The sequence below is a fragment of the Elephas maximus genome, chromosome 3 (assembly GCF_024166365.1).
Source record: "Elephas maximus indicus isolate mEleMax1 chromosome 3, mEleMax1 primary haplotype, whole genome shotgun sequence".
NCBI lineage: Eukaryota > Metazoa > Chordata > Mammalia > Proboscidea > Elephantidae > Elephas > Elephas maximus.
In genome coordinates, this window is record NC_064821.1 from 122,552,655 (window position 1) to 122,580,468 (window position 27,814).

Below are 27,814 nucleotides of genomic sequence, written 5' to 3' on the forward strand. Positions count from 1 at the left end.
TTGGGGAGTGAGAGTTAGAAAGCTAAGGCAAATGTAGACAGCAAGTTTTTTTTTTTTAGTCAAAAGTTAACAGGCCATACCCAATTTTTTTTTCCCCTTAATACTAAACCTGGTGTAAGTTGGCTTGTCCTGATAAAGATCTTAACATGTAGAGAAGGCGGGTTTTCTTCAAGGAGGTGAGGCTATTCCTCCAGGAAAAGACTCTCCCCCACACCCCCCTTTTCTCTATGTAAGGTTCCACCCTCTGGAAAACAAAACTTTTTTTTTTTTTTCTTCCTTTCCTGGAAGGACAGACCTCAGTGAAGTTGGGAAAGCAGTCCGTCAGAGTGGTACAGCTATAGCGGCCTCTTTGGACGAAGACTTCCTTGTAGCATTTTTATCTGTCTTGGTGTCAGCTTTTATTAGTGCATTGGGGCGGGGGAGGGGGAGATCGACAGACACGGACAGCCTCTGACCCTCTGGAGTTGGTATGTGATAAGCAGCCCTAGCAGTGCCATGTATTGGAAGAGCGATCAGATGTTTGTGTGTAAACTAGAAGAAAAGGACGTGCCGGAGCTGGCAGTTCCCCCCGAGAAGGTGAGCAAGCCGACGCCTGGCCAGACTAGCTGAATCGGTTTCTTTGAATCGCGAGCTGTTTGGGCTCCTAAAAGAGGCTCAGAAATTACCTGTAAGTGGCCTCATCTTCAGCCCTGGCATTTTATTATTATTATCATTATGTTAGTGGCGTTAGTTAGTAATCATTGCTTCCCCTCCCCACAAGCTCACTTAACCTGAGGCATGGAGACTGTAATTTGGGAGACGAAGCCTCGTGCCTAAGGCGCTGTTGGGTCCATGTGAGTCATGGTTTTGTTCTTTTTCCGGTGGTGATCCTGGCGGCCCAGGATAACGGGTCGGGTGGACAGGGAGGCTGCGGGGTGGGACCAAACAGAGACGCGGTTCCATGTGCCTCGCAGCCTGCGGACGCTTGTGGACCTAGAGGCGCGTTTCCCGTGGCAGGACGTCCCGCGCTGCCGCGGGATCTCGGCCCACCGGTAGGCCGAGGGAGACGTGGCTCTAAGAAGGCCTCGGGATTTCCAGGGCGGGCCAGGAAGGGTATTTAAAATTAAAAAACCAAAAGAAGCAAACACCAGGGCACACAACTGGTCACACCTTTCGTCAGAGTAGATGGGGGAAACTGACAAGCTCTCACTTTATTCTGGAGGCGAGACCCTTGGGTGTCTCTCGTTTTAAGTTTGGAAATCATCTGTAGCCTGTTCCGGGGAGCCTCAGCGGGATCTGCACCGGAACTGCTCTCTCTTGGCTCCGACGCCAGCGGGGAACTCCGACGAGCGCAGGCTTTTCTGGTTAAATTCTTTGTGTCTGCGGGAACGCGGCCTTCGCGCAACTGCGCTGGCTCCGAGCAGAGGGTCCGGGAGACCCCCGGGTTCGGTCGAGATCTTGCGTGTTGCTACCGAAGGAAGGGGTGGAGGGAGGCGAAGTGTCAGAAACGCAGAGGTGTAGGCACTCGAGTTCTAGGGTCTCACAATCTCTCCCCCTAAGCTAGAATTTTCGTAAACGAAGGCAGAAAAAACCCAGAGAGGCTACGTTTTCGTTTAAGAACAAAACTCTAGCAAAGGCTTGGAAACACTTGAGTAACGCGCGTGTTGCTTTAAAACATTTTGACCAAGCTTGGGTGAGTTTTTTTAATGGCACAAATTAAATTCAGCTGGGTATTTTCCATTATTCGACCCGCTTTTTACGCTGGTTAAAAATAATCCTTTAGTAGCTCAAATGTTGACTTACTGAGCAATAAGTGGCAATTTACACCTTAAAGAAACGAGTGTAAATCACTCGCGGCTCTAATTGCTTTAAGTTTACCAAAGAGCTGCTGGCTCGGTTTAATCTGAAGCATTTTCATTCAAATTGTCTTAAGAACAAACACCAGGCTCCTTAAATCCCGTTGTAATTAGCTTTCAAGTATCCTATTAAACCTCTTCACCTTTTAAAAGCCCCCCTTTAAAAATATATATATGTCTTGTTCTTTTAATTGAGGTTATTAAAGAAATCAAGTTTCTTCCCCCACCCCCTCCTTAGTCCTCTTTTCTTCTCTCCCACTCCTCCCCCCCCCCCCCGCACCCTCTCTAGCCCGGTGATTCCCGCTCCACCGTGATTGACGTCTAGAAAGAAAACGCTTTGTGCGGGGATGATTGTTATTAACTTGTTACCCCCGGCGGCGGGGGGGAGGGGACCGGTGTGGTTCGGTGAGCGTTGGGGATCGGGAGCCGCGGGAGCGTCGCAGCGTGCGGGGAAGCCTTCTGCGATCTGGTGGCCGCCTCGCAGCGCACTCGGGCTGCGCCAGCAAGGTCCGCTGGCCGCCGCTGAGGGAGGCTGCGCGTCCGCCGCGCCCGGGTCCAGGCGCCCTGACGGCTGCACGCGCGGCCCGGCGCGCCGGGGGCCTTCATTAGCCCGCCCCTTGTGCCGTGAAGTCGAGACTGGAGACTCGAGCCCTGCGTGTCCGCCCTGAACTTTTCGTCTCAGTTTCTCTCCATTTTGTCCCCCTCCCATCCCGCAGTGCACGGGGCTCATGTCGGAGGAGTGCGGGCGGACTGCAGCCCTGGCGGCCGGGAGGACTCGGAAAGGCGCCGGGGAAGGGGTACTGGTGAGTGGGGAGGGACCTGGGAGCTGACTAACTGGCCGTGGGGAGCAGGCGCTGGACGAAAGGCCGCCGTCCCGGCGCTTCTTCCCCGGCCCGACTGGCCTCTCTCTCCGGGAGAAGGTGGAGGGAGGGTCTGGGGTGGGGCAGGATGGGACGCTGAGCTTGACCGCGGGGTGAGCTTGGCAGGGCCGGGAAGCGCTTCGCCTCCTTGAGGTCAGAGGTCTGCAGCACCGACATTTGAGTGGTCAGAGCTTGGGCCTGGGGGAGGGGGGCCTTACGGAAGGAGGTGGCCTGTGGGAAGGGAGGAGAGGCGGTGGGGGCTCCCCTGTGGGGCGGCGGGATGAGGAGGGGTCTAGAACCTCCTGCAACCGCGCCTCCTGGCCTCCTGCAGGTGAGCCCCGAGGGAGCCGGGGACGAGGACTCGTGCTCTTCCTCGGCCCCTCTCTCCCCGTCGTCTTCGCCCCGGTCCATGGCCTCGGGCTCTGGCTGCGCCTCTGGCAAGTGTGTGTGCAACAGCTGCGGCCTGGAGATCGTGGACAAGTACCTTCTCAAGGTAGGGCGGGGCCCCGGGCGCGAGGCCCAAGGGGAGCAGGGTTACCTACCATGGAAGGTCGGGCGAAAAGCGGAAAGTTTATTTTTCTCCTCTTCCCACCCAAGTTCTCGCTCGAACAAATCGTCCCAGTCTAGGATAACCCATGCGGTGGGAAAGAGTGTGAGAAAAAAATCTTAGAATCCCCCATGTCGTTACCAAGCAGCTTGTGTGTGACCGACGCATCGTGGTCTAGAAGTGCAAATTTTCCGGGAGGATGTGCTGGGGTCAGCCACCGACTTGTAGGGAAAAGGAAGTGGGGAAAACCTTTATCCATTCTGAAACGGGTCTACCTGGGCCCAGGTTATTACTTTATTCCCCAAAGTGACTGTAGTCTCTATGCCCCCAATAGCCCCCAAGCTCCTGCCGGCCTATATAAGTTTTAGGTTGGCATGTTAGGTTAACTAATTTGCCTATGCGGCATCTCCTTTAGAGAACCACCCTAAAGTGCCTTAGAAGATCTCTGGATAGATTTTTTTTTTTTTTTTTTAAGAAACATACTCTTATGTTTATTTATAGTTACTAGAGGCTTTTCCAAAGTAAAAATTTATAGGATTGCATTTAATTTTTTAAAAAATTTACTACCTTCCTGCAGTTCTTAAGGTTTAATACAAGACCACCCAGTGCTCTTTTTAATGTCATCTCCAGTGCTTGAAAAATAAATGAGGATGAAGTGCTTCAAGTGGTGGTTTGAGAGTTGACTGTCTGTCTTAATTTGTTTTACTTTTCGCTTAAAATATTGTGGGGGAGTTTTGGAGAAGAAATTCTCAGGTCACAGTTATTCTTGTCATTGTAGTCAGGATTATGCTTGCATTTGTCTAAATCCCAATATCATGGTTTTTCAGCTTCAATAGCTTTTTAAAACCACTGTTTAAAATAATAGTTTCCTACTGAATTAGTAGCAAACCAGTTCACTTTCTATGCCCCCTCTCTCCTCAGTTTTTCAAAAGGATTAATTATGGAGAGTGTGAGTTTCAAACAGGGAGTTAATCAGTTTAAGTTTTTAACTGAAGTTATGAAACCAAAACCAAACCTGTTCCTGACCAGTCGATTCTGACTCATAGTGACCCGATAGGACAGACTGAAACTGGTGGATTCCAACTGCCAGCCTTTTGGTTAGCAGCTTACCTCTTCACCACTGTGCCACCAGGGCTCTGAAGGTATAAAGCAGAAGCTTTATCTGTAAAATGGGAATGATACCCATAGATACAACCCAGATAGAGCACTGAAAGAAGTTTTAATAAAAACATTAAAAATGGTTATGTTAATCTTGACTGGTGGTTGATTGTAAAGCTGGAAATTTAACATGGTTTTCTCTTTAAATCTGCATTCTTATGGTTTCATTTTCAATGTTTCTAGACCTGGTCCTTTTGAATTTTCAAAACCATCTTTTGGGTCTTGCTTTCAGTGAGCACTCTTGATAATTATCATAATCTTTAAGCAAGATTCTGAATGGATCTGTAAAGGTTTTAGCACCTTATAGCAGAGAAGATAAAGGTTATGGCCAAGTGACTCTTAACACACCCTCTGGAATTGATACAGTCGTTTATACTGTTCATCTTTTCTATGTTAAATATATCTTTATGTATTTGAATTTTATAAAATATGTAAGTGAGATATACAAAGCCTTCCTTTGTAATAGGATTGGAATGTTCTCATTGGGCCCTTCTACACATAATCGTATTTTACCATTTCTTTTGCATATTACTATACTAGCTCTAACTGAAGCTTGACATTATATGATTGTATAAGAATTCTAAATTTCATAACTTTTTTTTTTTGCATTTTGACTATTCTTCCAGATATGTTTGAATTCAGCTTGAGTCACTGGTAAAAAAATAATTGTTTGACCTAGTATAGATATTGTATTTGAGGGTCTGTTTATATAGACACCATATCTTAACAAGATAAAATGAAGTTAGAGCAGAAAAGTATGAGATGAGTTAGATGTAATTACTGCCCCATCTAATACTCCAGTGCCCTGTTGTTTTGGTGTTTATTTCTGACTCAGTGCTAGTCGTATGTTTAGACTTACACAGATTGAGTCAATACCAGTTATCAGGGGAGGTTTATATTCCCCAGAATCTTCACTTTTCACCTTACTTTCCTCCCTGGCAAAGAAATGGAAGACAAAGGAACATTTTTGGTAAAGTATACATTGAGGAAAGATGGCAATCCAGACCTTAGTCCTGACTTTAGCAGAGAGTTGGAAACCCTGGTGGCACAGTGGTTAAGAGCTAGGGCTGCTAACCAAAGGTCGGCAGTTCAAATCCACCAGGCACTCCCTGGAAACCCTATAGGGCAATTCTGCCCTGTACTGTAGGGTCGCTGTAAGTCTGAATTGACTGGACAGTAAGTCTGAATTGACTGGACAGCAATGGGTTTTGGTTTGGTTAGTGGAGAGTTAGAGGGAGGCCATGTCTCAACCCTGAAGCATGAATCTACCCTTGCTGAAAACAAACAAATATGGGTAATATTAAAATGCAGAAAGGCCCTAAAGAGTGGAAACCTAAAGAAGTCTGTTATCATAATTGGGTTGTTTTAGGAAAAAATAGAACAAAAATAGATTTTTATTTCCAGGACATTTTACACCATCAATATTTTTCTATTCTAGTTATTTAACATTTTTTCTTTGCTATTTTCTGTTTTCAGTACTGAGCATGTACCTCTTCGATATAGCAAGACCAAAACTTAAAAACTTTAACTAATAAGTGATATGCTCATGAATGCTTACATAATTTTAATTAGACAATGGAACTTTTTTCTTTCAGCTTCTGAAAGTACCCTTTATATTTCATATCACGGAAAAACATGTGAGCAGTAGTTCTAAACAGAATCGTTGAACAGATATTTTTTTATTAGGAAATAGTACAACAGAAGCCATATTTTGCAATAACTTAATTTCCTATTTTAGGCATTTGATCCATTTGTAGGGTGTAACTGGTGTTTTTGCATCATTGCTGTTATTCCACTTGCAATTCGATTGCATGAAGATTTAGTTCTCTATCCATTCAACAAAAGCAAACTCTAGGAGCCTGTGTTGTAGGCAAGTTCAATCTAAGACACATCTTCCTTCTTGAAGGCTAAAGTTGTACTTATAGTACAGAGGCAACGATTTAAAGTGAGGGTAATTATGATTTGTTCCCTGAATTGTTCCTATTTAGAAAGTATAAATCACTGTGTTTTATCAAACACCGTTTTGTGCCTTACTGCTTGACATATAAACAGAAAACAATGGTTGGATACCTTTTTAGAATGGTTTATAATCAAGGTTATTTTTTCTCCAGTAGTCAAGTTAAACAGTACTTTACTCCTTTGAAGGTTCACTATTTCTGTACAGCTATTTAATGTTAGAGGGGACTAGGGCTTCTGTCAGATCCGTATTTAAATCTACCTTAGCAGTTTTTGTTTTGTGATGGAAATGGTTGCATGACCTTTTTATGAGGGTAAGAATTCGTTTTATAAAGTGCCGCCCCCCCTTTTCTGTCTTTAACCACAGTTTAATAGCTGTTTGGCCAAGAAGTAGGTTGAGAAGGTATGTGGCTTGCCTTCCTTAGCTAACAGGTTTCATGGTGCAAAGAATTCAGTGAAAGAAAAAAAAAAAACAAACAAACCTGTATTTAGGATACACATTTTCCCTAAGTTAATAGAGGTTGAATATAAGAATACTCTAAATTCCTCAAAGGACCAAAAAAAAAAAAAAAAAATTTAAACTTGAAGTGTGGAATATGCTTTTGTGATTTTGTCTATCTCTAGATGTATATTTATGTAAATGCACCTCTGGAATGAAAATGTTCAGAGCATGTGTTAAAATATTAAGGGATCGGCTTTTTAAATTGCTTAATGTATGAAACCATTGAATGCTCTTCTTATTTGTGGTATTAGAATGGCTTTTCTATCCACCCCCTCTTCCCTTCACAGGTGAATGACCTGTGCTGGCATGTCCGGTGTCTCTCCTGCAGTGTCTGCAGAACCTCCTTAGGAAGGCACACCAGCTGTTATATTAAAGACAAAGACATTTTCTGCAAACTTGATTATTTCAGGTACTCTATGAAACTACTTTTTCATAAAATAGACCCTCCAAGTAATTCATCCCAAAGAGATGCAGAGAGAATTTTGTAAGTAGCCTTATTTTTCAATTTTATTTACGGAAGCCCAGTTTTTCCTATATAGCAAATTTGAAAATGAAAATAGGTTCATATTTCTTTGAGGTATAATTTTTATTAAGACAAATAAAATAAAGTTACCGCCTTTAGGAACTCAGTACACTGAAACTAATTTAAAATGGTACTTCTGCTTTGGGGATGAAAGTTTTAGGTGTTGAAATAAGGGACCTCTTTTTTGTTATGCCTAGGTACAAAGTATGAAATAGAAGATAACTTAATTGTGATAAAATCCCTCGTTTTGGGGGAAGTGGTAAGACAAAATAAAATCATTGAGGGGGAAAATATCAAGATTTCACTAAGCTTTTACCAGCTTACAGTGTTGAATGTTCCCTATAAAATGCTAGCAATTTGGAGACTATGATAAACTATATTAATCATAAATACACTAAGCCTAATTATTATTCCTAAAAATCTTTTCTTTTATCTGTTCTTGATCTTTGTTTTGTGAGGTTATATTTGGATATGATTTTAAATGTAACATACTCTCTGTGGCGTCTCTTTATAATTGTTTAAATGTGACGTTTCATCTGTGCCATCTCTTTATAATTGTTTAAATGTGACGTTTCATCTAGGATTTAATTTAGTTCTTCATGGAGAGCTGTCCAGAAATTGAAATCATTCTTAATGATGACTTTTTAACATTATTGTATTTTTTCTTTATTTGTACTTGCAAATAAACAGAAACCATTCATTGTGAAATAGGTAAATTAATGATATATAATGAAGTTTGTAAAGCTAATTAAGTTGTTATATATCCATTTTAAAAAGTGATTTCAGAGGCTTTTGTTATTGAATTGAATAAAATTGCTAAGTAATTTAAGTATTTTATTAAACCCAGAGTCTATTATTTTATAAAATCACAGAATTTTATAATTACCAAAAACATATTTCACATCAGTTTACTTTCCATTTCTTCAACAATAATAGCAATTTGCCTCCCCTTTCACTTAAGATACACTATTCTTAATTTTTTACGGTCATTTAAAGCCTTTTGAAAGGTTTAGTTTTAAAAGAGTCATTGAAAGTCTAGTCCTTCAGGCATTTTAATAGTTGCTTCATATTTTATTATATTCTGAAATTCATTGTTAGGATTCAGTTTTTCAGAGTAACTTAAAAAAAAAATGAACCCTAAACGTGTATTAATGAACAGACAGATGTACTAATCTCAGTTGATCTGGGTATGTCAGGCCATGTCTTCAATTGTAGTAAGAGAACAGGCTCTAGTTACTAAGACTGGAAGAGAAAAAAATAATTATGACTAGCTTTGACATTTTGTTAAGATTAACCTGCATTTTAATGTCCAGATATGTCTGAAAGTTTTAGATAACATTTCTCTCTTGCTGTGGAGGGTGATGCAATAGCTTTTTCCACCAAAGAAAATATTTCTGAGTTTTCCTTTCTTAGGCATCAGGGTGAAGAACTTCTGTTCAATTCATTGTTTGATAATATCAGTTTTAAATGTTTATACACACACAGGAACACACACACATATATAGTGTTTTCTAATAATCTGAGCTTGGTTTTAAGAAGTTATTTGTAAAATGAATCTTCAGTTGGTATATTATTGCAATTACAGGTTTTCAGCCTGGAGTGTATGTGTGTTTACGTCTTGAATCTCTGTGTAAATTTGTAAATACATTATTTGTTAAAACATGAGAGATACTGAAACTCATATTCTGTTTATTTTAAAAGGAAAAAAAAACAGTCTTTCCCTAGAATAACAACAAAGTTTTGTTTTTACAAAACAATTTTGAATTGTGACCCAATCATGTCTTAATTGCTTACCATGTGGACTTTTAGAAGAATTGAGGTCTGTTTCATTTTCAACAGATTTAAATACTTAGGTTAATCCGATGAATAACTTAATGTGTTAGTTTAACCTTACACTGATGAGTAAGAGTTTACAGCCTTTGCCTCCTGTCCCTCCATTTACTGTAGAAGGTATGGAACTCGCTGCTCTCGATGTGGGAGGCACATCCATTCTACTGACTGGGTCCGGAGGGCCAAGGGCAATGTCTATCACCTGGCATGCTTCGCCTGCTTTTCCTGCAAAAGGCAGCTTTCCACTGGAGAGGAGTTTGCTTTGGTGGAAGAGAAAGTTCTCTGCAGAGTTCATTATGACTGCATGCTGGATAATTTAAAAAGAGAAGTGGAAAATGGTAAATATATACTTAAAATACCTTTAAGTCTTTTCCTAAGGTTAGCTTAATATATTATGTTCTGCAGTGTGTAATTGTGGTAAAACTCATTAAATACTTCACTGTTAGTGATGGTCCCCGTCTGTTTATGTGCATAGGAAGCTGTGCCATATCTGTTTAGCCTTGTGCCATATTCTCAGGCAGCAACCTTGAATTAGGGTCCTGCTTTTCTTCATGTAACCAGTTGTCCTGTATTTGCTTTCCTAAAGATGGGTTTTAGATGTATACTTCTAACTTTTTTCACTTTTTGACTAAACATAAAAAAAACATACAAACCTATAAATGGAATATTGTTTCCACAGTATATTTGTAATTTGTTTTAAAACTTAAGGGGCTTTGCAACCCAGAAGATATATATACAATTTCACGCTAAGCCGAAAGATGCAAGAATCCTATTATCATATGCTTGGTGGACTCTTTTCAGTTATCATCGCGTATTTTGTGTTTTTTAAACGCAGGTAATGGGATTAGTGTGGAAGGTGCCCTCCTCACAGAGCAAGATGTTAATCACCCAAAGCCAGCAAAAAGAGCTCGGACCAGCTTTACGGCAGATCAGCTCCAGGTAGACATGACAATGAATTTATGATTTGGAAGGCCCTCTTGACTCCAAAAACCCCAACAATCTCCATGCTACCTAAAAATGTGTTGGTTTTCTAAAAGGTTAGACTGTGCTTTAGTGAAAACTAACTTGGTGAATATATGAAAACATACTTATTACTCTAAAATGTTTATCAGCATTTCCAGAGTCACGATATAAACTAGTCCTTCGAGCTTTGTTTCTTTAAAGGGGTCTGTTAGTATCAACATTAAAGTGGAAAGAAAATGTTGAGCTGTCCTGACTTCCCCAATAAAATCAGTTTAACCCAAGCATTTATGTTACTACATATAATTGCGATAAAAGACAAAATATTTTGAGACTTAACAGAAAAAGACATACTGTATGTGGGCCTGTGGGACACTAATGTGTTGGTGTTTTAAACAAACCACAATCAGCCTTTTAATAGACAAGATGGTATGTTTTCTGAGTAGGAAATAATTGAATATACCTCAGAATAAACAGGAACCACTGGTTGATGCTAATCAAGTAGACCCTTTCTTGTTTTTAAAGGGGTAGAGGGAGTAATCTTATAATTTGATGTTAAAGGTTGATGATAGCCCCTGAAAAAAAGGAGGGATTATTTTCAGTATAGACCCGTTAAACTCGTTACCATCTACCCTAAATATAACCATCGTTGTCATAAATTTGATTTATACAAATTGTCAAGAAAATAGGGAAGTAATTACTCCTTGCTTTATTTTTACATCTACACATGTAATGATTCTGGCATTTTTTCAGATAACGAAATCACGTTTTCTAAAAGATTAATGTGTCTGAGGTATTTGTTTTATGTTAAGGTAAAATAACATTTATTGAGCACCTACCATGTACCAGGCACAGCTGGATGCTTTATACACAGTATCTATTTTAGCTCAGAACATTTATGCAGTGTTAACAAATGAATTAAAGTTAATTTTTTGAAAAACCACATGTAGTATTCAGAGGCTTGCCAGTATTTAAGATGAATACAGTAAAGGTGTTTCAAGAGAGAATTACTTTGAGAATGATTAGGAGCAAAATGTTGACATGACACAAATATTTCAAAGGAATTTATTGGCGTTGGAAAGCAATCTAGCATTAAATCTAGATCTATTGGAGAAAATTTCCAAATAGATTGATTTAGATTTCTTCATATAGGCATAAAATACATGGTCAATAAGTAATGAGTGAAAGATAAGCATTTTAAAGAAATATATGTTTGAACCTGGCTGTTGAGGATGCCTCATTGGGTTCTAATGAAAGTTACATAAAGGTCTAAGTTAGGAAATATGAGTGCATGTGGGAGACCAGGCAAATATCCAGTAGCTAAAGGTGTCTGGGTTAAAATATCCCTGATATAAATATATTTTTATAATGGGTTGTTTCCATGAATGTTTAGCTATAATTACAATGTTGATAACTTTAATGTAAAAAATTTATTATTAAAATTATTGTGAATTTTTGAAACCACTTTAGGCAGATATACAATCTATATAGGGAGATATAATCATAGATGCTAGTCAAATAAAAAGGAATAATTGTTGAGGGCTTTGTGTGGTAAGTCCTACGCCAGGCATTTTATATACATTATCTCCTTTAACTCTTGCAACAATTCTTTGAGGTAGATAGCCCCATCCAAGAGGTGCGGGAACTCTCCCTCTCAAGGCAGGACACCAAGGGAGTGACTGAGAAGAGATTTGGACCCTGCTTCCCAAATCTTCGCATTTCATGCTCTTTTCATTTTGTATCGTCCCCCGAGGAGACCATGTGTGGAACTGAACCTTAACAAAACTCCACTTAATGGCAGCAGTGGCTAAAGCAACAAATAAGATTCTGAATCTTGTAGATAGCCTTATAATTTTAAACTGCAAACATGCATAAAATATTTTAGCCATGGATTGTTGTGTGAAAATGTGATCTGAGTCACAAGTTTTTAAACGTGTTTTTCAAAATTATACATTTAAAAAGAGAAAAAGAAAAACAGATGTGATACCTTTTCAAAGCATGCTTTCATTTATTCAATGTTTATTAGTGTCCGTTTTATGCCAGGGATGACTGAAACAAATAAGACACAATCTTCAAGGTGTTCTTTATAGTTTAGGAATCTGGAATAGTTGTAGAGTTTTTAAAAACTTGAATAATTTATTTTTTGCCAGATCCTTTAATAAATCAGGTGCTGTACCCTCATTGTCAAATTGTCTTACCTGAAAACTGAATGTATTCAAGTAGTACTTGAATTCAGCTAAATAATAAAATACTATAGGTGAGCAGTGAGTCAAGACTATTCGTGAACAATTTGCATGGGAAAGAGGAGAGTTAAAACGGGAGGTATAAATAAAATCATTTCCCAAAATTCTTCTTTACAAACTTACAAGAAGAAAAAATACCTTAAGACACAGGATGTGGTGGAAAAGTATTTCGAATATTGTCCTTTGTTGCAAGAAGCAGTATTTAAGATGTTCCTGCGAATATTGTGGTTTCCTTATTGTAGTTGGGAGGTACTTGCTCAGTGATTATTATGTTAAGCATGCCAAAGTTAGCAGCTGATTTAATCTTCTTTCCCAGCAAGTTGGTCAGCTACTACCATGCAGACTCCTGACAATTCAGGTAGACCTTCTGGCCTTACAATGACAAATGTCTGCAGAGGTTAGTCATTGACCACATTAGAAGAGCTCAGTAAAGGAGTGGGGTGAATTTCAGCAGCATTTGTAACTGGAGAATAGTGAAATTAAGTAGAAATTAAACTTTTCTGTGGGACCAAAGCCTACCGCTATTAAAAGGAAGATCAGTGAGCATATCTTATTTTTCTTTCATTATATCCAAATTCAAAACCATCCATGTTGATTTAAGCCTTGCATTATACTTTGATGAAAAGTTGCTTTACTGTGTTTGGTTCCATTATTAAACTTATGAATTTGAAATGCATTTGTGAAAAACATGCTGTTTTTGTTTTTCTAAATTATCAATAATGACCGTACAATCAAATCCTCAAATATATGTTTAGCTTTTTTCGTTGGGAAAAAAAAAATTAAAGACCTAATTTGTTAATTCTTTTGCTTTCTGGAATGTTATATGTTCAATTACATATAAATGCAACTCTGTTAACACATGAAGTTATTAAAGTAACACATTTGGAGTAGGCAAGGAAGAATGAAGTGAACTGAGAAAGATTATAAACTTTTAAGCTGATTCTGTTCATTTTTTTAAAAGTGAAAATGCATGTAGTACTGTTTACAGTAATTGCGTAGACACGATACAGCTGGATAGGATGCTAGGAATACTTCAATCTAGAGGAGTCACTAATTAGAGATAATTTACTTGAAAAAATGTATAATTTCTAAACCTAATAAGGTTTCCTAGGACAACACTGGTTGTCTTCTCCACACTGTCTTTAGATTGTCCTCATATTCTCAAGGTTATTGTGTCACAAAGTACATACTATGTGACAGGAAAGAATTCAGATTCTGTTATGTAGAGCTAGCCTTTCAAAGTCCTGTATTTCAGTACCCTAGACAAATGCAGGTAGGTGGAAGATAGTATTATATGGGGAACGTAGTGGAGAATACAATTAAGTTTTTTATAGAGAACATAGTGGAGAATACAATTAATTTTGCCTGGTGGAAAGGGTAGGGTGTAGAGGCCAGTGGTGTTAAGGCCTTTAGGTTGGTTACCCCCCTCACATGACTGTAGACAAGCACAGTCATGTTGGATGCCAGACTCCCCTCCCCTCATTCTTTATAATATATTCTTTACATTTTATAATATTCCCCGATTGATCAACTTTCAAGAAGTAAAATTCAAGTATCCTTGATTACCATAATGATTCTTTTTCTGAGAGAATCCAAAACTCATGTGCTTTTATTTTGGTACTCCCCTCCCACCCACTGCCATTTTCTCATTCCTGCAGTTTCCTTTTTGCCTTGTGTTATAGGTGGTTTGGAGCCCTGGTAGCATAATGGTTAAGAGCTATGGCTGCTAACCAAAACAGGCGGCAGTTCAAATCCACCAGGTGCTTTTTGCAAACCCTATGGGGCATTTCTACTCTGTCCTGTAGGGTCGCTATGAGTCAGAATCAACTGATGGCAACAAGTTTGGATTTTTTTTTTTTTTTTAAATGTAGTTATTGGCAAGTTTGTATCTTTGTATTTAGGAAATTGAGACTGGGGCAGTTTTTTTTTTTTTTTTTTTCTCCCAATGTATCACTGTCTTATAGCACTTAGCATAGTGTTTCAATCCAAAGAACCAGATCACAATCACCTGGGAGCTTTTTCACTGGATAAATGCTTGAGCACTGGGAAATTCTTATTCAATGGGCTGATGGGTGTCTCTTTTTAAGAACCCAGATATATTTTTTGCATACAGCAAATGCTCAAAACAGTTAATGACAGAGTTATTACAATAAAGTAGAATCCATCTGTTGGGTTGTGTACTATTTGCAGACCAATAAAGATTGTAGTCCCAAAACCCACTACCGTCAAGTCAGTTCTGACTCATAGCAACCCCATAGGGTTTCCAAGACTGTAAATCTCTATGGAAGCAGACTGCCACGTCTTTCTCCCTGAAAACCATTGGTGGTTTCAAATCACAGACCTTTTGGTTAGCAGTCAATCACCTTAACCGCTGCACCACCAGAACTTCTTTAAGATTATGTTAGAGGCCTTGAAACCTCTTTAGTTCCATAGAGATTAGAAATAAATGTGATATGATTTTTGTATTTCATTAAGAATTCTAATGCTGGTGGTTTTTAACAAAAATTACAAAAGTAGTGAGACTTAAGCTATTTATGCATTTCGTTTGTGGGTTATAAGAATGGAAGAAAAGGTGAATATATTTTTAACAGCATAATTGATAAGCTTTTATGTTGAAATGTATTATTTTTAAAAGAACTAAGCATTACTAACTTATATATAAATGTACAAAATATACATTATTTATTATTTACCCTTACTTCCCCATACGATTTTCAAGAAATAAAATACCAGTGTCTCATTTTCTTGTGCATGTCTTCTCTCTGTATCTTCAAAATGCAGAAGACTGAGCTTCTTATTTTTAGCTATTTACTGTCTACATCTTTTGAAACAGGTTATGCAAGCACAGTTTGCTCAGGACAACAACCCAGATGCACAGACCCTCCAGAAACTGGCAGAAAGGACAGGCTTGAGCAGACGTGTGATACAGGTGATTATTTTAAAGGTTAACCGACAGGGGTACTAAAAGTTCTAATGCTAGGTCTTTCTGAGTATGCATTGTTTTTCTTTGTGAAGAAATATTAAAAATGTAGCTTTCCATTTTAGGTTTCTTCACAGCCTAAATCAATTTGTAAAAACGTTGTAACTAGCCTGCTTGGGCTGGGCTGTCATGATTCTGCCAAAAGACTCTTGTACATGTTATTTCATTCTAGTGAGCAACCCCAAGATCCTCAGGCTGAAAAAGACAACTGTATTTCCAAACCAGGTCTGGTTCTGAGCCAGTGCTGTTTCTACTTTTCTATGATTGAGTCAGTGAGTGTGTGTGTGTGTGTGTGCGCACATGAATGTAGAAGGTGTTAATGGTGATCATAAAAGATCCAGGTAGAGGGAGTGGTGGGAAGTAAGCTGGGGAGGGATGAGTTAGAGCAGATTTATTGTTATGTAGGGTTTATGTTTGGAAGTGATGGGAGGTAAAATGGTTACAGCTGAACTTGGAAAGGCCTATGAATGCAGATTCAGTCTTGAGCAAGGGAAAGCCATGATAAATGATTTTAGAAGAAAGGTCTAGAAGTGGGAGAGGCCAGATAGAGGCAGACAGAACAATTAGGCTCCCAGGCAAGTAGTGATATTTAAAAAGAGCCTTAGGTGGGATAGTGGTCCTGGAATTAATTCAAGAAGCATTTTATTGACTCCACCCTGATGACAGGTGCTGGATGCTAAAGCAAAAAACAAAAAACGAAATGGGGCGGGGTGGTGGAGGCAACTTGGAAACTAAAATTGGGAAGCAGAGAGAGTCAAAGATGACTCTTTGGGAATAGTGCCATTAACAGGAATACTAAAGTCAAAATGGAAAAGCTGGTTCAGAAGTTGAGAAGGGAGATGAATTTTCTTTTAGCTATGCTAATCATGTAGTGACAATGGCAGCTGGGCATGTAAACAGATATTTGCAAGGATAAACAGGACTCAGGCAAAGAAGGCTAAAGCTGTGAAATTGGATAAGATCCTTTAGAAAGATCATAGCAAAACGTAAAGAATGAACTCTAGGAAGAGAGCAGGGTAAGAGATACTGTTGGAATGGACATAGTAACAGCTAGATCCAAAGAACGAGTCCGGTACAGAAGCATCATGATCCAAAGGGGGGCAGGGTTAGCTACAGAAAGGTGGCAATTGGGTCAAGATGTTAGAGATCAGGAAAATGGAAAGTAATTTTTAAGTGATACTCAAGATTCAAAAAAGTTGAAGGAGTAGAAGCGAGTAACCATAACCAGCAAGATAAAACCCGGTGGAGGGAAAAAGGTAAAGTCCTGCATTGTATATATAATGTTTTAGTTCTTAAGTTGATGGCAGGTACCAGATAATTGCTATAGAGTTGATTCCAACTCAGGGAGACCCCATGTGTATCAGAGTAGAACTGTGCTTCATGGGTTTTCAATAGCTCATTTTTTGGGACGTAGATCACCAGGCTTTTCTTCCAAGGCACCTCTGGGTGGGCTCAAACTTCCAACCTTTTGGTTAACAGCTGAGCCTGTTAACCATTTTTGCCACCCAGGGTCTCTGATAGTGGATAAACAGGTGTTTATTTTCAGTAAGCCTGACATAGTTAACAAATCATTGGTGTGAAGTAACAGATGATAAAGACCCGATGGTACTTTAGCTCCTGTAAAAACCTAGAATACCAGGGGTTTGGGTTGACTACAGCGTGAGGAGGCTCTCTGAGGAGGTGAGCCCCACCACTCAGCACCTCATATATGTAAGGTTTTGTGTTTATTTCAGACTGTCAGATTTTAAAAAGAGGCTGACAAGAAACCACTCTGAAAAGGCTGAGAAACCTTTAAAGAAAGACTACCAGCATTGTGAAAGATCTAGAAATTGTGTATTAAAGGGACCAGGAAATATTATCTAGAGAAAAGAAGGTTAGGAGATGGTAAGGGAAGGGCTGGTATACGGAATCTTTCTTAGGTGCTGTTGCATCGATTCTGACTCATAGTGACCCCATGTGACAGAGTAGAACCATCCCATAGGGTTTTTTTTTTTTTTTTTTTTTTGGCTGTAATCTTTCTGGAAGCAGATCTGGAGGTCTTTCTTCTGCAAAGTTGCTGGGTGGGCTCACACTGCCAATCTGTAGGTTAGCACCTGTGCACTTAACCATTTGCACCCCTGGGGCTTCTACATATAGAGAGTGGGTGTCTTTAAGATACGAGAAAGGCTGTCTTGCAAGAGCAGCATTAAGACTCTGGAAAACAATGTAGAGAAAAGGCAGATTTCACTAAGGTTGAAAAGTTTTTTGAGTACAAAAGGCTACAAAAATGGCATGGGTTACATTGGAGGTAGTGAGTTTCTTGTGCCTGTAAGTGAAGCTTCCTCTACCTGGAGCTGTAAATATTCCTTTGTTGAGGTACTTTAGATATAATGGGCTGAGAATTCCTTCTTCTCAGATTTTGTACATTCAGTGGCAATAACTGCTGCAGGTAAGTCAAATTCATGACTTTTATGTTTTAAATTATTTTGAAGTTCCTGAATTGTTCTTGTATGGTCAGAAGCCAAGAAGAATAGAGGGCCTACTGAGGGCTTTTCTTATTATTGAAAGGTGTATGAACCTACTGCATCTGTCATGTAATTTCTAGGTATTTAAAAACGCATTGCCAATGAGTCAATTCTGACTCAAAGCAATCCTATATGACAGGGTAGAATTGCCCCATAGGCTTTCCAAGGCTGTAAATCTTTATGGAAGCAGATTGCTGCATCTTTCTCCCGAAGATCAGCTGGTGAGTTTGAACTGCCAGCCTTTCAGTTAGCAACCAAATGCTTAACCACGATGTCACCAGGGCTCCTCTCTAGGTATTTAGTTCGCCAGAACTTTGAGGAGGAAGCCTGGTGGTGCAGTGGTTAAGAACTTGGCTGCAAACCAAAAGGATGGTAGTTCAAATCCATCAGCTGTTCCTTGGAAACCTATGGGGCAGTTCTTCTCCGTCCTGTAGGATCACTGTGAGTCAGAATCAACTTGACAGCAGTGGGTTTTAATGGGTACTTAGAGGAAGTTAACTTGATTCTGGGGGCAGTAGTAGTTCAGTGGTAGAATTCTCAGCTTCTATGTCAGCAGACCCAGGTTCAATTTCCAGCCAGTGCACCTCATGCTAAGCTACCACTCGTCTGTCAGTGGAGGCTGGTGTGTTGCTGTGATGCTGAGCAGGTTTCAGTAGTTTCCAGACTAGGAAGAAAGGCCTGGTGGTCTGCTTCCAAAAATCAGCCAGTGAAAGCCCTGTGAATCACAAAGGTCTGATTTGCAACTGATGATGGGAATGGTATTGGATTGGGCAGCATTTTGTTAAGTTCCATTGTGCTTCATAACTGGATGGCAGCTAACAACAGCAGATTGATTTCAAGCCTTAACACTAGGAGAATGTATTTTTGGATGCTGGCTTTTAATATGTGAGAATTGAATGTTAAATATTTTTGATAAGATGGCAAAGGAAGGAGCGTTAGCATCAAATATACATATTGCTTATATACATATACCTGTTGTGGTTGGGTCAATTCAGACTCATAGTGACCCTACAGGACAGAGTAGAACTGCCCCATAGGGTTTCCGAGGAGCGACTGATGGATTCAAACTGCCAGCCTTTTGGTTAGTAGATGAGCTTTTAACCACTGTGCCACCAGGGCTCTGGCCCCTACATACGTATATACACATATATGTATACAAGTATATAGCCTTTTGCAATATTTTGAAGAATTAGCTACTGTGATCTCCAAATAGTAATCATAAGCTCTCCGCTACAAACTCCTTCTTAGAGTTTGGCACAACACTTTAGAAAAGTCAAAGACAAGAGCTTTGATTACTAGAAATTGATTTTAATATGTAAACTAAATTACCCAAAGATGAGGGGGAAACAATGGTCTGATACATGGAGACAGGCTCACTTTTACTAGCTAATATGTCTATTAGTGAGACCTGAGTAGCCCGGCAGATTGTCAGTGTTCTGAAATCAAAGAATAAAAGATGGGCAATTTTACTTTTCTTTAACACCCCATATCCAGATACGATCACTGGTCACATACCCTTTCAGATATAGGAGTTATGAATTATGTATCTTACAGAAATAGAATAAAGGTATTGCTGTTTCTTTCAGTTGTACTGGGAATGCCTTTTCATATATATGCATCATTTTTATGGTTGCATACATCTGGCATAGCACAATTTAGTTTGTTTCTAATTTTTTGCTATTATAAACAATACTGCCGTGAGCAACATTTTGTGTGTGTGTACATATATGGAGCCCCGGTAGCACAATGGTTAAGCATTTGGCTGCTAACCAAAAAGTCAGAGGTTTGAAACCACCAGTGGCTCCGCAGGAGAAAAAACCTGGTGATCTGCTCCTGTAAAAAATACCTACTCTGTCCCATAGGTCACTATCAGTTGGAATTGACTCGATGGCACACAACACCAATATCTATACGTGTGTGTGTGTGTGTATATACGCATATACACACACATATACTCTCACATACATTTTGCACACTTGTTGAATTGTTTCCTTAGGATAAATTTGTAAAAGTGGAATTGTTGAGTCAAAAGATAAAACATTTTTAGAACTTTTAACTAATAGTATAAAAATTGCCCTCCGGAAAGTTCATATGGGTTTACTCTGCCAGTAGTTGCATATGGGAGTTCCTTTTTCCTCAGCCTACACAGATCTTAGATATTGTTGTTCTTTTACATCCTTTTCAGTTTTGTTTGTCCATTTGTCTGTTGACAGACATTTAAGCTGTTTCCAGCTTTTGGCTATTATGAATAATGCTGCAGTGAACATTGGTGTACAAGTGTCTGTTTGCATTTTGTAATTTTTTAAATTGTATGTCTCTGTACAGAGACATAAGTTGTATGTCTCTATACCATTTTTCTGTTGGGTTATTTCTTTCTCACCATCTCTTATTATGGGTGTTTAATCCTATCATGTTAAGTTTTCATGGTTATTGATTTCCTTTTCATTTACTTTTTTCTGTATAAAACTTGTATATTTTTATGTATTCAAATTTCTCAGTATTTTCTTTAATAGTTTGGCCTTTGTTGTACTTCTCCATCTAGGAACTATACCAATGTTTTCTTAAATATTTATGGTTCTAATTATTTACACCAAAACTTTATGTGCAATTGATATTTGGTTACACATGAGGTGTAGGGCTTTGTTTTTTCTCCCTGCTGATTAGCCAGTTTTCCCTAAATCATGTGTTGTCATGACTTCCCAGCAATTTAAAATGCCATCTTTTTCATACACTAAATTTATATGTTCGGTTCTTTGTCTGAGCTTGCTAAGGGATTCGTTTTATAAATTATTCTTTCTCTTGGCAGAATATCTACATGGTCTGTTTTCAACATATGTAGTTTGTGATTTAGAACTCAAAATTTTTGAAGTTGTTCAGAGGAAACTTTAACTCTTGTTGGAGATTTTCAGTATAGAAGGAGGAGATTTTAAGTCATTGAGAAAAGTCAAATGGACATGTATTTGAATTCTGAAGCTGGTAGCACTCAACATCAATCATTTTTTTTCCACTGATACCTGGAACCCTCAGCTATTTTTTGCTGTCAGGATACATGACGCTGTGTTTGTAAACCTGTCTCTGCTTGATTACTTATAAATAATCTTTCCAAAGAGCTATTTAATTAGTATTAAGGTAGTTATTCTGCTGTTTATGTCACACCTTCTTTATATTTATTTCCAAAGTCTGGCATTCTTTTTTGTTTCAGTCAAAAGATGAGTTTTTTTTTTTAACCAATGGGTACGTTCCATCCAATATGTCATTTATCGGAAGCAAAAGGGTTCTTTGAAGAAACTCCGGGAAGCACAGTGCCATGTGTATTAGGCTACATGTAGTTCTGTGGCCCTGTAGTTCATGAGTCTTCTGAGCACCGTCAGGGGAAAGGCAGGTGGCTGCAGTTCCCCCTTACAAACTGGAGAAAGTGTGAGTATGTGAGCTTGGGTGGGTGGGTCTGATGACAGCAGTGGCGCCCGTTGTTCAGAGAGTCTGTGGACACAAGTATGGTGGAGACTTTGGGTAGTGGTCACTGTATAGATACGTAAGAGTCTTAACTCCCCAGAGGATGGGGGGGAGACGGCTGTGGCTGCCACTTGTTTTTCTTGATATTTGCTTAAGTCGTGCCCCTGTAGCACTCTTTGCTTGCCATCTTTCAGCTACCTGCTCAGGATTGCGTACTGCCTTTAAATCATAAGCGGTCACTGTTTTTATTCCTTTAATTTTAATCCTGTGAGTTTATATTTTGCCAGCATTCTGTTCTTGAGCCTGAGAGGCAGGGTGTGCTTTTGAAATAAGGTCGGTTTTTTTCTTATGAATTCTTTCTTGCTTCCTTCTGTTCCACTTTAATCAGCCCATGTTCCCTTGTGCCATCAAGCCCTGGACAGAGACTTATGCCCCTGACCTTTGCTTGGCCTTCTCCCCTGAGTGCAAAATGTTCTTGTCCTAATTCCTTCAAAATTTTTATCCCTCCACCTCTCTTTCTTCTCATGACAAGTTGTTTGGAGTGATAGCAAATAAATGATATAGTAATATTTTAATAGAGAAACACTCCACAGTCAGTGTTTATCCGTTGTTGTTAGTTGCTGTTGAGTCGACTCTGTGTGTGCAGAGTAGAGCTGCTCCATAGAGTTTTCAAGGCTGTTTTTTAATCTTTTGGAAGCAGATCACCAGGCCTGTCTTCCGAGGCACCTTTGGGTGGGTTTGAACCACCAACCTTTTGGGTAGTAGTCAAGTGCTTAACCATTTGCACTACTCAGGGACTCCAGAGGTTTACCTAGTAGCAGGGAATTCAAACACAGGCAGATTAGTTATTGGAAGCATTGTGGGCAGGCTAGCCTTCCCCTGACCTGGATGTAAAATCTTATTTGCCCTAAATCTGCTTACTTTATTTTTGCAATAGAGTAGACAGCTGGTTGTTTAGCTCTTTACATTTTGTGAACTGTTTCATCAGTGGTTGTGTTTGGATTTTGTTCTACTTTAGCATTACTGTTTTTTTTTTTTTTCTTATTATAGGCCTGACTTTAACATGCGTCTTAAGGAATAGCCTATGTATTCACTAAGAGAAATTGAGCTCAGCAGGTTAAAAATGTGACTGGAATAACTGTATCAAGGGGTTTGTAGAAAGCTTAGGTTCTCAGTAGGGGTTTTAGTCATTTGAACAAGGAACTGAAATAACTCCAGCAGGTGTCTAAGAATACATTTAGTAGTTGTTTTTTTTAAGTTCTGATTAAAAGTGTTTTTTTTGATTTTCTTTTTGTCCCAAATTCCGATAGTAAAACCTGGATTTCTCAAGCCTTTTTTTTTTTGAAGAAGCTGGTTTTTAGTATGTTGTTGTTGTAATGTGTTGTTGAATCGGCTCCAAATGATAGCAACCCTATAGGATAGAGTAGAACTGCCCCACAGGGTTTCTAAGGAGTGGGTGGTAGATTTGAACTGCCCACCTTTTGGTTAAAAAAAAAAAAGTTAGCAGCTCTTAATTGTTGTACCACCAGGGCTGCGGTTTTTAGTATAGACTCAGCTTTTAAGTAAATCACCAGAGAGTTATTATTTGAGCAAAGAAAATGACCGTTGTCATTTGGGCTAAGTTTTTTTTTTTTTTTTTTCCTGTCTGTGAAACTTTTAAAAAGCTGAGTTAGATTTATACTGCACTTATGCTGTGGAGTAATGAGGTTGCATGTCCTTTTTAAACTGAGTTGGTATGTGCTCAGTAGCTGATATGTGACATAGCTGCATTGCTTTTCTCCCACCTCAGGTATGGTTTCAAAATTGTAGAGCACGCCACAAGAAACACGTCAGTCCTAATCACTCCTCCTCTGCCCCAGTCACAGCAGTCCCACCCTCCAGGCTGTCTCCACCCATGTTAGAAGAAATGGCTTATTCTGCCTACGTGCCCCAAGACGGGACGATGCTAACTGCGCTGCATAGTTACATGGATGGTAGGTATCCCAACATTTAACAGCTGTCTCCCAAGCAAACAATAACTGATAACTTCTAATATTGGATTATTAATAGGATTTACATTTCAAGAATATTACCTCAGTAATAGCTGAAAAATATTGTGGGAGGATGTAATAGGGAACTACCTAAAGATTCTTATTTCTGTGACTACATTTTAAGAAAGAAGTTAAACACCCACTTTGCAGCTAAAATTACAATGGTGACTCTTAGTGCTTCCACTTGTACTTTTTTTTTTTTGCTTTTCATCTGATAAATATTTAAATAATTTATTTTCTTATGATCAGAGACAGTAGTCACTTCACACTCAGATTTTTAGATTGGGGTTTACCTAGTTTTGTTTAACTTTATCGAAGCAAAACATCCATACAGAAAAATGCACACGTAAATATATAGAGAGCTTGATGAATTAATAAAGTGAACATACCCGTGTAAATACTACCCCAGTGAAGAATTAGAACATCATTAGCACCTGAGAATCCTCCTTTATGCCCTTTATCCCTTGTGTCATCAAGTAACTGCCTACCAGCCCTGGACAAAAGGTGTTGCACATACTCGCCAACGTTTAGTGTGGTCTGACTTTTTAATTTTAGCCGATTAGATGGTGTGTAGTGGTATCTCATTATTTTAAGCATTTACCTCTTCCTCCAAAGTAACACTGCTCTCACTTCTAAAACTATGTTTTAGTCTGTTTCTAGCTTTATATAAATTGAACCATACAGAATATGTTCTTGTATGTTTCACTTCTTTCAGCTTAAGTTTATCTTCTTTTGGGATTCATCTGTATTGTTGCAAGGATCAGTAGTTTGTTTTCATTAAATAGAATTCTGTAGCAGTATACCACAATTTTTCATCTTATGTTTGATAGACATTTGCATTATTTCTGCTTTTGGCTTTTATGAATGTGCTGCTGTGAACATTATTGTACGTGCCTCTCAGTGCACATTAACTTACACTTCTGTTCCGTATGTACCTGGAAACAGAATATCGGTCATATGATGCACATAGCTCAACTTTAGTAGATACCGTAAACGAGTTTTCCATAGTGATTGAATCAGTTTATACCTTGACCAGCAGAATATGAGAGTTCAAGGTGTTCCACATACTCGCCACACTTGGTATGATCTGACTTCTTGATTTTAGCCAATTTGTTTGGGTGTGTAATGGTATCTTAATTATTTTAATTTGTTTTTCCCTGATGACTGATGAGATGTTGAGCATTTATTCATTAGGCATTTGTACATCCTCTCGTGAAGGGCCTGTTCATATCTGTAGCTTGTTGGTCTATTGGCATATCTGTTTTTTTTTTTTCCTTCCCTGTAGCTTTGTTTTAGTTTTTGATATATTCTGTGTATAAATAAGCATTTTACTGGTTATATGTGTTATCTTTTAGAAACTTTGTTTTACCTTTGAAGTTTAGATTTAAAATTCTTCTGGAATTCAAGTATGAGATGGGGGCAAGGTTTTTTGATATATTGATGGAATACCAGTTTCCAAGCTTTTCTGTAGTGCCACAGTTGTCATAAATCAAGTGTCCATATATTATATGTGTCAATTTCTGTACCCTCTATTCTATTGGTCTGTTTATTTATCCTTGTACTAATACCTAACCATTTTAATTACACTAGATCTGTAATTCTTGATGTCCAGTAGTACAGGTCTACCTACTTTCCTTTTATTCCGGATTGTATTGCCTATTCTTGGCCATTTGCATTTACATAAATGTTACCAGCTTGCCAATTTCCACCAAAGAAGAAAAAAAGAAAAACTGTTGAAATTTTGATGCAATCTGTTACATTCAATCTATAGATCAATTTATAGGGAACTGTCATCTTGGGTCATCTTAATATTGCCTTCCATATCATGCACAGAGTATATCTTTCCATTTATTTAGGTCATCTTTAAATTCTGTCTTATATTTTGGAGTTTTTTGTGTAGTGATCTTGCACATCTTTTGTTAGGCTTATTCTAAGTGTTTTGATGCAATTGTATATAGTAGTTTCTTTGGATGTAGACATCTACGTTGGCAGTTATTTTCTTTCAGCGTTTTCAATGTGATTACATTTTCCCTGGCTTCCATCGTTTTTGTTGTTTTGTGTCTGGATCACTAACTGACTTGACATCATTTAGTGCTGGTCTTACTCTTGCTCCTTTGAAAGTAAATGTCTTTCCACCACCATGACTCCCAGCCCCCCCGCCCTGCCCCAACTTTTCTCTTTGTATTTGGTTCTTAGAACTTTTATTATAATGCACTTACACATGCTTCTTGAATATGTAGTTTAATATCTCTTATTATGGAAAAGTCTCAGTTTTGTCTCTTTAAATATTGTTTATGTCTTCTTGTCTTCTCAGACTCTGATTACATATGTTAGATTTTGTTACCTTTTCCCAGGCATCAAACTCTTTTCCACATTTTCCAGCCTTATGACCTTCCATGCTTTGTCTACTATCTTTTGATCTATCTTCTAGTTCACTAATTCTTGCTACATATAATCTGTTAGACTCATCCACTGAGTTTTTAATTTTAGTTATTGCATTTTTCAATTTTAGAATTTCCATTTTATTTTGTATAGTTTCCAGTCCTATATTGAAATTATCTGTCTTGTCATTTTTTTCCTTAACTAAATTGTTGTTCTATTAATTATAGTTTCACTAAAGTTCATGCCTGATGACTCCAATATTTGGATCTCTTTTGGGCCTGATAGTTTTTTCTTCTCTGTTTTCAGTCAAGTCGTGTCTTTTCTTTGCCTTGTAATTTTTTTTTTTTTTTGTATTGCTGATGTTGTGTATGAAAACCTGTAGAAATAATTTGAGGCTTTGGATGATATCTTCCATCAGAGAGGATTTAGTTTTTCTCTGGCAAGGATTTAGGCCTAGGGGGAGATCAGCTTAATCTAATCAGACATCAGTCCTCACGAGGACTGGTATATTTCTCATTCGCTACTACTTGGATTTAGTCCTTTGGAATCCCAAATGAAAGCCTGGGATGTTTTACTGGGGCTTCTCTTTTTCATTGAGGTTTGTTCTTTGATTTTTCTCCCCATCACCCACCCAGGGCCTAACTCCTAAAACTCTGCTAAACTTCTCAGTTTCTCAGGCATTCCTTTTTCTTTTGAAACTGGTACTCACCATTGGGAGAAAAGACTCATTTTCTTTCCCTCTTCTGGGACTTGATTTTGCAAGTTCTCACTACTTTTTGATGCTTTCAAATAGATTTTTAAAAATTTTGTCCAGTTTTTTTAGTTCTTCTGAGAATGAGCATTGGTTTAAAGTACATAGCCTTTAATGAAAATGGATACTTAAGTTTTGGTTACATAAAAAATCAGAGACTGTACCATTGTCACTGTTTATTTATGCTGGCATTAAAATTGTGTGTTCACATGAAAGACAGTAGTGTTGTCTGGGTCAAGTGTATTTTAATAGTATGTTGAGGGAGGAGGCAGTTAAGCATTAATGAATGGGAATTTGGGGGCTCATCCTGTACATACACCTTCACGTTAAAGCTAAGAACATCTCTACAGATAGAGCTCACGTGTTTTTCGCTGCAGGGTAAAGTGCAGTGAATGGGGTATGGATGGAGGACATTAAAGTGGTAAAACTTGTGGCCCCAAATAAAGATTTGTGGGTAAAACCATTCCTAGATTCTTGTTTAATCCTATTTTCACTATACTGAATAAGTTAATGCTCTTGCTGAGATCAGTGGAATGAGTGCAGCTTGGTGCCCTCAGCTATAACGAGTAATGAAAGCACATTGCCTTGGTTTGTTTTTGTTTGTTTTAAATTCTGTTTTGTTCACTCTCCAAAGCTGATCCACAAATTTCTTTCTATTTTGTAGCTCACTCACCAACAACTCTTGGACTCCAGCCCTTGTTACCCCATTCAATGACACAACTGCCAATAAGTCATACCTAATTCCTTTATTCCTTTATTCAGGGATAGAAATGATTAAGGATATAAACTTGTCATTTATTATGTATAAAATATCATTGAAAAGTTATTAATGTTAATTTTTTATTTAACACGCAAAGTATTTCCAACATCATTTTGCTGCCCAGGTATGTATCTGTAGTTGGCCTGCAAGACACTTTTATTGATTCTTCATTTTTTTTTTGTAAAATTTATGTTTACAAGAAAAAGAAAAATCAAAACTTTTTTTTTGTATTGTCTGGAAATAGTTCACTCTAGTGTGTATCTGTTAATTTATTTGTCATCAAAAGAGCACTTTGCCTAAAAGAAAGGACTGACAAGTGTGCAAAATGTTTACAATCCTTTGTGAAATTGTAGTTTATCATTAGTTTGTATCTGTAAGTTATTGTTATAAAATATTACCTGTATTTTTTGTTATATACAACTTTATACTTTGAAGCTTGTATCTGTGAATTTGCAACTGAAATTTATTTTGTCAACGTTTTCTGAATGAACTGAATAAAGCTTCTGTTGTAGCATGCCGTGCAAACACGTTTTTGTGTTT

General features: G+C 38.4%; 1 protein-coding gene across 1 annotated transcript; it reads left to right on the forward strand.

Moving 5' to 3' along the window:
- The first annotated feature begins 495 nt into the window (after nt 1-495).
- LHX8 (LIM homeobox 8) lies at nt 496-27,255 on the forward strand. The gene is made up of 9 exons (XM_049875980.1): nt 496-576; nt 2,552-2,638; nt 3,027-3,188; nt 7,146-7,267; nt 9,329-9,549; nt 10,047-10,150; nt 15,248-15,343; nt 23,141-23,324; nt 27,179-27,255. The coding sequence occupies exons 1-9, from the start codon at nt 496-498 to the stop codon at nt 27,253-27,255; spliced, it is 1,134 nt and encodes a 377-aa protein (XP_049731937.1).
- Nucleotides 27,256-27,814: the final 559 nt, after the last annotated feature.

Coding starts and splice junctions, on each gene's coding strand:
- LHX8 (XM_049875980.1), top strand. CDS start 496: ATGTATTGGAAGAGCGATCAGATGTTTGTGTGTAAACTAGAAGAAAAG. Junction 7,268..9,328: donor TGCAAACTTGATTATTTCAG/GTACTCTATGAA, acceptor CATTTACTGTAG/AAGGTATGGAACTCGCTGCT. Junction 15,344..23,140: donor TGAGCAGACGTGTGATACAG/GTGATTATTTTA, acceptor CTCCCACCTCAG/GTATGGTTTCAAAATTGTAG.